This window comes from Macrotis lagotis, chromosome 3 (assembly GCF_037893015.1).
Source record: "Macrotis lagotis isolate mMagLag1 chromosome 3, bilby.v1.9.chrom.fasta, whole genome shotgun sequence".
NCBI lineage: Eukaryota > Metazoa > Chordata > Mammalia > Peramelemorphia > Peramelidae > Macrotis > Macrotis lagotis.
The window spans coordinates 114,806,831-114,819,120 of NC_133660.1; the positions used below are offsets into that span (position 1 = coordinate 114,806,831).

Sequence of the window (12,290 nt, forward strand, 5' to 3'; positions counted from 1 at the left end):
AAAATATAATCCAAGTTTGGAGTAATTCTTTATCTTACTAAGGTTTATTTTCTGGGCTATATTTAAATGTCATTTAAATTAAATTTTAGTAAACTTAAAGACAATAACCTCCACCAAAAACAAAACAAAATCAACTAAGATCCATTAGTAGAGGTGTGCTTATTGGCACAAATGCCAACAAATTATTATCTGAATGGTCAAATAAAACTTTATTTTTTAATTTCTTTTTTTTTTTTATTATTTAAGGTTTTTGCAAGGCAAATGGGGTTAAGTGGCTTGCCCAAGGCCACACAGCTAGGTAATTATTAGGTGTCTGAGGTCAGACTTGAACTCAGGTACTCCCACTCCAGGGCCAGTGCTCTATCCATTGTGCCACCTAGCCGCCCCTTCCTCTTTAATTTCTTGGGACTTGAACAGACTTCAGAATCAAAAGGCCAAGATACTTAGACTGGTACTGGTATGGAAATGTCCATGGTATCATAACTAATGAAAGTTTCATCATATAAGCAGACACATAATATTTAAGTCAAACAATCAAAACTAGATATGACACAAAGGTTAATGGAAAGATACAAGTGGTGGCAAAAAACTGGAAATTGAAGGGATATCTATCAATAGGGGAATGGTTAAACAAGTTGTGGTATAGAATTGTGATGGAATACTATTGTACTATAAGAAATGCAGAAAAATCTAGGAAGACATCTGTAAACTGATGCAAAGTGAAATTAGCAGAACCAGAAGACCGTACAGAGTAATAATATTTCAACAATTATCAACTGTGAAAGACTTAGCTACTGATTAATACAATGATTCAAGACAAATCCAAAGGACTCATGATGAAAAATAATATCTAGTTCTGATGAAATCTGAGTGAAGACTGAAACAATTTTTTCCATTTTATTTTTCCATGGCTAATATGGACATATGAATGATTTTATAAGTATAACTGATACCACACTTCTTGCCTTCTCAATGGATATAGGATGGGTGGGAGAGAATTTGGAACCTTCCCAAAAATTTTTAAATGAATGCTAAATAGAAATAAATGGTATTTTCTTTAAAATGTCAAGTGAAATCTATATAATATCATCAGCAAGCATTATCTGTACTGAGGATAAGTTAGAAGCCTTTCCAATAAGATAAGGAGAAAAGAAAGACTGTTATTACCACCATTATTTGATATTGTACTAGAAATGTTAGCTGGAGCAATAAGAGAAGAAAAAGAAATTGAAGGAATTAGAATAGGCACCAAGGAAACAAAACTCTCCCTCCTTGCAGATGATATGATGATGTACTCAAAGAATCCTAGAGAATCAACTAAAGAACTACTTGAAATAATTAACTTTAGCAAAGTTGCAGGATATAAAATAAATCCACATAAATCATCAGCATTTCTATATATTATCAACGAAGTCCAACAATAAAAGAAAGAGAAATTTCTGCACACAGTATATTTAAAGTATCTGCACACAATATATAATACTGGGGAGTTTACCTATCAAGCAAACGTAAGAACTGGGTTATCACACAAATGAAGTCAGAATTAAGCAATTGAAAAAACTATCAAAAGAACTCATGGATTAGGCTGAGAATTTTTTAGATAATTCTACCTAAAAATGAAGGCTAAAAGTAAGATTAGTTTTTATTAAAAGAAAATTTAAATATTAAAAAGTGTGCATATATAAATATACACACATATACATACACACATGCTTTATTAAGTACCCTACTACTACCCATATTTTCCCTGAGAAAAATGACATAAAGTCTTCATTAAGGATTAAATAACCTTTGCATGTAATTGGAAAAAAAATTAAAATTAAAAAATTAAAATACATTAAATTTTAAAAAAGGATGTCTATGATCAGAAAAGTGTAGAGAATAGTCATGTAAGAGAGTGAGAGAAGCATCTAATGAACAGCATTAATGAACAGAGGGTAGAACCTGAAATCAAGAATACCTGGGTTCAAACATTGATGACACTCTCTAGTTCTATGGAATAAGAATCGACCTGTAATTTTTACAGGAATGGGGGACTCTAGTAAGGAAACTCCCTCCACCAATACAGGTCAGTACCTTTTCTACAATTTAAGAGAATGCCAGAATCACAAACTTCCAAGATTGTTCTGAGATTCAAATAATGTAATGTATAAAAAATGCCTTGCAAAACCTTGAAGCAATGTTACTATTATTATTTTAGGATATTAAAAAAAAGGACCAGCCTCTAGGCACACTGAGCACATCTACAGAAGAATGTGAATAAGAATCAGAGAAGGTGAGAGTGTGTCAAAATCAACGTGAACTAGGAGTGTCGACTTTTGAAGCGGACAGGTGCTTCAAAATCCTTGTGGACCTACAATAGCCCCACATCTCCCAGCCTAACAGCCCATGAGTAAGAAGCATTAGTCTTCCCCTGGCCTATAAGTGTGAAAAGTTGCCACTTTTGTTTTTCACTATGGGAGATAAAAGGTTTATGTCAGACTATATAATTAATGAGTCACAGTGAGCTGTCACAAACACGTCCACTCGGCTACTTTTTTGTTTATGTTATTCTGATCAGCTCATCTGACACACCCAAGAAGGCTATTGTAGGGAGGGTGTGAACAGGCACAGCTATCCAGTGCATTCTAGAGGATGAAACCGTGCCTTCTCACCTTTTAATCTTACAAGCAACCAAAAAGAAAAACACAAATGACTTCCCTTCTCTGAGGCTGATCATCTGCACTGGCCTAGATTATCTTCCAAGTCCCTACAATGCTACCATTCTCTCCCAATAACCACAACTCTAGCTTTTCTATAGACCGGATTCAAATTCCATCTCCTATGTTTAGTGACTAAACAATTTCATTAACTTTCCTTGGCCTGAGTTTCCTCATCTGTTCAATCAGGAGCAGTTGAACTCTTGTCTTTTTAGTGCTTCATCTATGGTCCAAAATCTTAGCCTATAGCCAATATTAGGTAGAACTAACATTGGCTTCTCAACCTCAAGCATTAGACTCCACTTGCAGTTTACCTCTCTGGGGCCAGACACTCTTTTTCCAACTCCAAATTCTATATTCCATGATAGAGTTTTACAGGGTGTTTAACCTTCTCTTTCTGTTCAATAATGCATATCACACAGAAATGCTCATTTATTTGCTTTTTCTAAAGTTCTGAATTTTAAAAGGAAATGAGAGAAAAAAATTCTATGATTAATGATTTAATTTGAAATCTGAAAAACCAACCAGAACAAAACACTCAGGTGCAGACATGGCAGGACTGAAATCCAATGGATGTTCAAAGTAGTGGATTCATGCAAAGATTGATGTTCTAATCTAATCTCTGACAAATTCTTCTGAAAATCACTTGACTTCTTTGAAGTTTTTTTAGGAAGTACAATTTTGAGCCACTGACAACAATGAGATAATGTAGGTAAAACATCTTGGAAACTTTAAGGAATTACATAAATTATCGTGAGCTATAATTATTATTAATGCCACATCCAAACTTTGTATTGGGAAGAAAATAAAATACTTGTGGGGGTAATCCAGAAGGGGCATCTGTCTATAGGTACTGGAATAAACATTCCTATATCTGCCAATGTTAATGGAAACCTCAACAAACACACCTAGACAATTCTAACCAGTCTCAATGACTCCAAAATTCAGGAGCCTAATATTGAATCTTCCACTAAAATACAATTCTAAAGCTTCATCCAAGTGTGGAGGTGACCCTGAATTCTCAAACTATACACCAGCAGAGCAGAGGTTCTGACAAAGCCTACTAAGAGATTTAGAGATAGGAAGCAGCTCAGAAGGCAATCTAGTCTTACCACTCCCATAATTTAAAAGATAAGTCATTCATCCAAAGGTATGGGAGAGACAGAATTTGAATCCCAATCCTTTCACTCTAAATGTAGTGCTCCTTTGAGCTAAAGTCTAAAAACAGACTGTTACTGCTTGAATATCACACTCACCAACTTAAGTTTTTCACCAAAAGAGTGAGAACCCAGGACCAGGTAAATTTTAACCCCAGCAAGTGAGCAAAGCCTGGCAGGACTACCCTCTGCACCAATTCAGGGGGTAGCTGTGCACATGCAATCAAAAATCTTTTGAAGTGTTGGAAGTATAATTTTGAGCCACTGACAACAAACCTTAATAAAGGCTTTCAACTGTTGACAAAGCTCAGGATCCCGCTGGATATTTTCTTTTAGAGATCTTGTCCTTGCAGACATTGAGTGAAGTTCTGACTCTGTGTTATCAAGAGATAATCTGAAAGAAGAAAGGCCAAAGTGGGAAGTTAGGATGAGAAGATGATTTCAGAATATCATGTTTTAGGAATTATCAAGTGGCCCAGAGGGACATCAGACAAGACCTTTCCCTTGTTGGTCAACATTATCAAAACAGAAGGTGAGTTATTATAATAGCTCTCCCCATGGTTAGAGCTCTGTGGGTTTCTTTTCATGTTTTGTGGTAGGGCACCTTTTTTTTTTTTTTTTTGGTTTTGTATTTTTTTAAAGAAAGAAAAGACTCTACCAAAAATCCAAAACAGTGATAAGTGGGTCACAGAGATCATGTCACTACTCTGTCCTATACTGACAAACAACCATAAACATGAACTTAGAAATCTATTGCATTGATCTCCTGATAGGGTTTCTCTTAAAGAGATCTGAAAACCTTTTAAATTTGGCAACTTCCCAAATCCTATGGCAGGAGCAGAAGGGAGTAAATGGATAGAGAAAGAGAAACCCAGAGATAGAGACTGAGACAGAGACCAAGACAGACAGAGAGACAGAAATATTCATGCTTTCTTCTATTCATTAAATAAGAGACAGGTTAGTCTAGGACTTTCTATACCAATAATGGTGGTCGTAAAGATAAAGGAGCCATATGCTGGTTCCAATAGGAGGTAATAATGTTAACAGTTCATATATAGCAAGCAGTTTCCTGTTCATAACAACTCTGTGAAGTTAAGCCATATAAAGGGTGCTCATTTTACAGATAAGATAACTAAGCATCAGAGAGGCATTATAATTTCTCCTCAGGGTCACATAGATTTTAAATGTTAATGTCTAGTTGTGGATTCATTTCAGTTACAACTAACAGCAAAATAATTACTAATTCATAAGTATTCAAAACTATTTATATGTTTAATATAAATGAATAAAGTGACTTTTAATTACCTACAAGTTAGTTTAGGAGAAGAGTATCCTAGCAAGTAGCCAATTTGTTAGAGGGCTATTTTTCCTACTTCTAGCAACCCTAATTGTTGTTTGAACTCAGTTCTGTCTTCATTTTAATAAACTGTGTTATTAGTCACCATTAACCTTTTAAAGTTTCACAATTTTACTATTAATACTGTTTCACTCATTAGAAGCTTTACTTTTCTAACAGACCAACTTTAAGTACTTTCACACATTTCTTTTGATAATCCAAGCATAAACTAATTGACTAGTATCCTTTGTCCTAGAGCTATAACTTAAAACTACTGTTTTTTCCTCTTGTTACAAAATTCTTTGTTAACATTTCCTTATTAATCAGAGGGAAAAAATTCCTCACAAATTTCTTTCAGAAATTCACATTTCTATTGGAATGATTTAAATGCTGCAATATAGTGGAAAGAGATTTTACCCTAGATTTTTTTTTTGACTCCAAACCCTGTTACATGAAGCTGCTACCCTTATAAGGGTGTAAACAAAAATAGAATGATGTAGTCTGAGCTCTCTTTTGGGTGTGGAAGAATTTGAAGTTCTTAATTCACTCTTTTCCCTTAATCCGATTTTAAAAGTGATCATGTTTTATCTGTTTGTTTGTTTTTTTAAAGACAGAGATCACTGGAAACATTTCAACAGTAATTCATACAAAGAGGGAGAGGCCAAGGAAATTCACCTTCATAAGTCAAATATACAAAGGTCTAAAAACTAAACAAGATAAATGTTTTGGAAGATTTTGAACATAATGCTAAGAAATGGAAATGTGTTTAAGTATCTCACAAAAACCAGTACAATTCCCAAATTTTTCCAATTTTCCTTGCTTACCTGGCAGCATTCTGAACATGATGTAATTTTTCAGAAAAGTTCAGAAGAATAACATCTTTCTTTTGGGCTTCCTAGAATAAAAAGCACAATGTCTTCTCTTTACATTATTAAAGCATAGTGGAGGGAGCATTAGAAAGGAACTTTTCCTAAATGCTTAAAAGGATTAGAACTTACTAGTTCAGTTCTCTACTTGCTATACACTCTGAGAAAGTGAACTAGGATGTCCTAAGGAGGATTTACCAGAATACCTCAAGTTTCAAAATAAATTGTCACTTCCCAGAGCAATCAGCCCCTTCTGCTGACATGGGATATGATTCCTTGGCCCTAAGCTGAATGAGAGGAGGCGGGAGCAGTTGAGCAGGGTCCATTGTTTCTAAGAGAATCCAATATTTCCTGCCTGAATGCCACCCATACCTAAGTGTTTGCCTTGAAATGATCAAGATATCTGGCAGTTGTTAAACCAGTTTGCAGACTGAGCTTAATCAGAAGGTGTTTGGGTTCTGGGCCTTTTTAGAGAATGAGAAGATGGGAGGTGGGAGGGGAATAATTCCTGACTAATGAAACTTCACCCTACATGGGCAGAGACCCATCCCGATTATGTCAGTGGGAAACAGCAACAAGAGAACTCTGACAGAAACCTCCATGTGCAACCCATTTGTGGTTAAAAGAGGAACATATCTCAAAGGGTTTGAAAATGAGCTTTTCAACTAAGTATGTTGCTAAAATAAATGACTGTCCTCTGAAAGAGGAAGTTGTGCTTAGGCCTTCAAAACTAGTCCAAGTCAGTGGGAGAAAAGGAGCTAAGTAAGTGGGTGATTTGGCACCAGGTAAGTAAACAAAAGACCCTGGTTATAGACTCCCACAGGTAGTCACTAGGAGAGTTAGGTTTTAGTGAATGTTCTCTGATAAGGAGGATTTATTCATCGGGGAAGCAAGAGGTTAATAAGAAATGGCTTTGATTTAAAAATAAAAGTCAAGAAAAAAACTTTTTAAAAAAAAGAGGGAATATGTTCCATCTTAACCCTATATAGCTAGACAGAGATGGTCAAAATATATGCATTGAGGGGCGGCTAGGTGGCGCAGTGGATAAAGCACTGGCCCTGGAGTCAGGAGTACCTGGGTTCAAATCCGATCTCAGACACTTAGTAATTACCTAGCTGTGTGGCCTTGGACAAGCCACTTAACCCCATTGCCTAGCAAAAAAAGAAAAAAAACCTAAAAAAAAAGATATGCATTGAGCCTGAAGTCAGAAAGACTCCTGTTCCTGAGTTCAAATCTAGCCTTAGACACTTCTGTGACCCTGGGCAAGTTATTTAATCCTGCCTGCCTCAGTTTCCTCTTGTGTGAAGTGAACTGGAGAAGGAAATAGCAAACCACTCCAGTAGCTCTGACAAGAAAACTCCAAATGAGGTCACAGAGTCAGGACATGACTGAAACTACTGAGCAATATGTTTGCAAATGAAACCAGAAAATGCCCCTCATTTAGTCTCATTTTAAAGGATATTAAACTTGGATGAAGAGTCAAGTGGGGAAGACCCAGATATCCAGGGGTATAACTGAATATCCCTCACTTAGTCTCATTTTAAAGGATATTAAACTTGGATGAAGAGTCAAGTGGGGAAGACCCAGATGTCCAGGGGTATAACTGAATATCCCTCACTTAGCCTCATTTTTAAGGATATTTAGCTTGGGTGAGGACTCAAAGGGGAGGGGGGAGATGACTCAGATGTCCAGGACTATAACTGAATGTCCCTCATTTAGACTCTTTTTTAAGGATAGTTAACTTGGGTGAAAACTCAAGTAGGGAGGAGACCCAGGTGTCCAGGGGAAGGAGGAGCGCTGCAATCTTAATATGTTTTTCAATTGGTTAGTGCAGCAGTTTACAAAGCACTGATTTTTAATAAAAATCTCTGCAGGGAAATAGTCCTCCCACAAAAACAATAGCTTCCCTGATGGGTCAATCATCTAAGTTGGTCCACCTCATTCTCCTAAGAGCCTCTAGCAATCCCCCTTTACGTACCAGAGCCACAAAGTGGAGCAGATTCATCCCTGGTTTATTTGCTTTCGTATCTGCTAATTTGAGCAATGAGGATAATTTGAAACCCACTGCATTGCCGGCATGACCACCCTAAAGAAAGAAAATCAAAAGAAACTGTGTATACCTTCTGTGGATGCCACATCAAAGAAGAATAGTCTCATTTGCATTTAGAATTGAACTTACTGCATTCATGATATTTCCAGCCTGGAGGACCAAATGTAGTATAGAATGTAACTCCTCACAGAACATCAGCTCTGGCAAAAGAAGAGAAGGAGGGTCTTGAAGATGTTTTTAGCTTAAATTCTGTTCCCTAATCCACCTTTATCAGACTAATATCTAAACTGTATCCCCCCACCCCACACACACCCTTAGAAAGGAATTAAAGCATAAAAAATACAAAACAATACATTTTTGTATATTAAGAATTCCTCTCCCTAAATACTACTAGTAATCCATCAGATCTTTTGGTTTGAACTGCAAATATACCAGGATTTATTTGAGACCACTGTTAGTAACTTGTAAAATACTCAATGAACAAAGTTTGCAAATAGGATGAATATGATGAATAAAAAACAAATGCTATGTGATTTCTCAATTGGAGACCTACTCATTCTTTGCCATGGTTCCAAGGTAACACTGGGTTCTCAGAGCAGCACAAGCTCTGACAGGTCCTGCTAAGCTTCATGTACAGGCCAGGCAAACGTCTATGTGTTTTTCATCTGAAAAACCCATCTAGTTAAATGCAAATGGGGTCATCACCAGAAAACCGGCCACCAGAGAGGGAAATATTGAGTTAAACAGATCATGAAGGACTGCCCCTTATAAAGAACAAAGAGATTTTGTAGGCTGAAAGAGTATCCAACAAGAATAAACCATAGGCTTTAATTTAGCTTTGTCACATGAAATTTTTTAAAGAAATTTAGGCAAGCTACTCCTTGAGGATGCAGAAGTTTTCAAAGGAAGAAACATACAATAACTATGGGTACTTCCTATTTTAAAAGATAACCATAAAAAAATGCTCCTTCATTAGAGAAATGAAAATTTAAAAAAACTGACATTCCATTCGCACTCATAAGATTAGAAAATATGACCCCCCAAAAAAGAAAATGACAAGAATTGGGGGAACAATGGGGAAATGGGCACTGAATGGATCCAGAAAAGTCCAATGTTTACAGAAACCAATCTGGAACTCTGTTTTCCTCTCTGTCCAACCACTAAACAGCATATACGTTTAATAAATGATATAAGGTCTATACCTTAAAAATCAAATAAAGAAAAAAGATAATAAATAAAGAAATCAAAGAGAAAAAGGAAAGATTTGTTAAGAACAAACTTTTCTTTTCCCTTAATCCTAATTCCTCATTCCAAAAATGACTCAACATGTTAAACGCAAGTGAATATGTACAATTTTCACCTGACTGTTTGCTGCTAAGAGGAGGGGTCTGGGAAGGGAGAGTGGAAGGAAATTATTTAACTTAAAAATATGCATAAGCGTGTGGATGAATGTTGAAAAAATTTCATAACATGCAATTAGAAAAATCAAATAAAATATCAATTAAAAAAAGAATTCTTTGCAATGCTATAACTAGTCCCAATTTCAGAGGATTAGTGGCAAAGAATATTGTCCACTTCTTGGGAGAGATGATGAACTCTTGAATCCATAAATAAGACATATCCATGTGAAAACTTACTTTGCTTGGTTATATATATTTGGTATAAGATTTTGTTTTTCCCTTTTTTTCCTAAATGAGACAGAGACTAACCAGAGATAGAATTCCCCACTCCCATTCTCAAAAAAAAGAGTCACTGCAGTAATTTTTTTAATGTAGAGAAGAGAACAAAAGGAAAGCCAGGAGCACAGACAAGCAGGACAGCTTTGAAAGTTAAATGCTGAAATTATTATATACTTTAAAAGAAAATAAAGCTGAAAGAGATTCAGTTTCATAAACAATCCTCCTTTTTCTGTGTTACCATGTGTATTCAAATTCTCATTGTATTTGGTGCTTATGATCAGAATAAAAAATTTAGCTATCTTTTAGGAAATTAATTTTCTTAACTGTCAAACAATTGGGCCAGCCCTTTTTTAATGATAAATTTAAAGGCTATGTATTCCAGAAGTAAACTTTCCTTTAATTTTCTTTCTCAAATTTATTTTAAGATTATTGAGTTAAGGAACAGCTAGGTGGTACAGTGGATAGAGTACTGGTCTTGGAGTCAGGAGTACCTGAGTTCAAATCTGGCCTCAGATACTTAATTACCTAGCTGTGTGGCCTTGGGCAAGCCACTTTAACCCCATTGCCTTAGAAAATCTAAAAAAAAAAAAAAAAAAAAAAAGATTATTGAGTTAAAAGAAAGGAATGATTAAAAAGCAGGTGGTATTTTGTTTTTCCAAAGAGTTCCAAAAAAGCCAGGTTTTTCCCCTAATTGTACCAAGAGGACATGCAAATAATTTGCAAAGTATGCTTACAATATGGTCATCTTGTCAACACTTTGCCTTCATTTCAAATAGATGTTATCTTTGAAAACAAAAAAATACATATTTCAGATCCCTGACAAGGTGACCATTTTTTTTCTACACATCTGCTATACATCTCTACAAAATGACTTTGTAAATGTTAGATGAATAGCACCAAAAAAACTGTAAATTGGCTATCATAAGTTTATTTGAATTAGGTGTACAAAGTTGAAAGATCTCTGATTTTAAGAGCTGTAAATCATCTATACTATTTTGACATTCATATTCTTTCCTTCTATGCTTGGTATTACTGGAATTACTCTCGATTAAATTATACTTGGATCCTGGCCTATGTTATGTTATCTAAGTAGGCCAGTTCTCTAAGAGAAAACAGATAAGGGACATTTCCACCAAGCCCACTAATTTGTAAATAATATTAAACTACATTCCTACTACACATGAAAGGGGAAAAGTACATTTTCTAGTTAAAGCAAAATAAAAAATCATAAATCCTTGAAAAGCTGCTATATGTGTTACTATAGGAAAGGGGGAAGTAAAGGATATTTTATGAGAAGAGAAGGTCTATTTTTTAAGTTCTTTTAATTAGTAAAAATAAATGGTCTAAAAAGACAAAACTAAACTTCACAACAAGGAACATCAAGCAAACAGGAAATTCAAATTCAAATAAAACAATAACTAGAAACCTCAAGGGTGACAAAGAGGAAAATCTAGCTGGCATTGATGAATTGTAGAAAAGTTCATGGACCACAAAATAATAATAGTTAAAATTTATGTAGCACTTTAAGGTTTGCCTTAAATGTTTTACCTACAGTATATTATCTCATTTGATCCTCCCTGGTAGCCATAACTATCTCCATTTTACAGAAGAGAAAATTGAAGTTAAGAGATTTACCCAGGGTCACACAGCTAGTAAGATCTAAGGCAGGATTCAAACTCAGGACTTCCCAACTCAGAATTTCTACCACCACATGATTACCAAGTCATGACTCAATATGACATAAGAAAGACACATACAAAGAAAGATTCACCCAATATATGGGTTCCAATAAGCTACATAAGTAATCCTAGTAAATAGGGTTTTGGAATGGTCACAGAAATTGAAAACAAAGTTGATGTCTTACAACTGGGAACTGTTCTAACAAATTTGTGGTAGGGGTGAAAAGAGCAGTAACTCTAAGAGTTATAGGATGCAGGTTCAAATTCTACTCAGATACCTGCTACCTGTTTGATCATAATCATGGAACACCTTTGGTATCAGTTTCCTCACCTACTAAATGAAGGGGGGGAGGTGTGCTAAATGGCACCTGGAGTTCCTTTCAGTCCTGGATGTATATTAGCCAACATGAATTACAGAATCACAGAATTTTATGAGATCCATCTGAAAAGGATCTCAAGGGTTATGTAGTTCAATCCATATCTGAAAGAAATTCCCATTTTGTAATGAAAACTACTGCCCTCTACAAAAACAAATTATGTGCCATCCAAAGGAACATGGAAACCGAAACATATGAGTTGATAAGAAGTAAAGTAAGACCATCCAGGAAAAGTCCATATATAATCTAAGAGAAAAAAAACTGAAGGGCAACTAAACTGTGATGGTCAAGTAGACTATGACAGGTGGAGGGCTGAGGGGTATGAGATGTTGTCTACCCTGTCAGATCTGTGCTTTAGCTGTTTTTACTTTATTGCTTTTCTCTGTTACCTGGGAGGATTCAGTGAAGGAAGGGGAGGCTAAATACAGAAATTACTTCGCTAGTATT

The 12,290-nt window shown here is 35.5% G+C and overlaps 1 protein-coding gene across 6 annotated transcripts in view; it reads right to left on the reverse strand.

Annotated features, from left to right (window-relative positions):
- The window catches only part of FHDC1 (FH2 domain containing 1), a 55,614-nt gene that overhangs the window by 10,438 nt on the left and 32,886 nt on the right, over positions 1-12,290 (reverse strand). For all 6 annotated transcript variants that reach the window (XM_074229121.1, XM_074229122.1, XM_074229117.1 and 3 more), the window contains 4 exons: positions 8,238-8,308; positions 8,037-8,144; positions 6,017-6,087; positions 4,133-4,250 (listed from right to left, as the gene is read on the reverse strand). In XM_074229121.1, the coding sequence (XP_074085222.1) occupies positions 4,133-4,250; positions 6,017-6,087; positions 8,037-8,144; positions 8,238-8,308 (368 nt within the window). The remainder of the gene's footprint in view (positions 1-4,132; positions 4,251-6,016; positions 6,088-8,036; positions 8,145-8,237; positions 8,309-12,290) is intronic.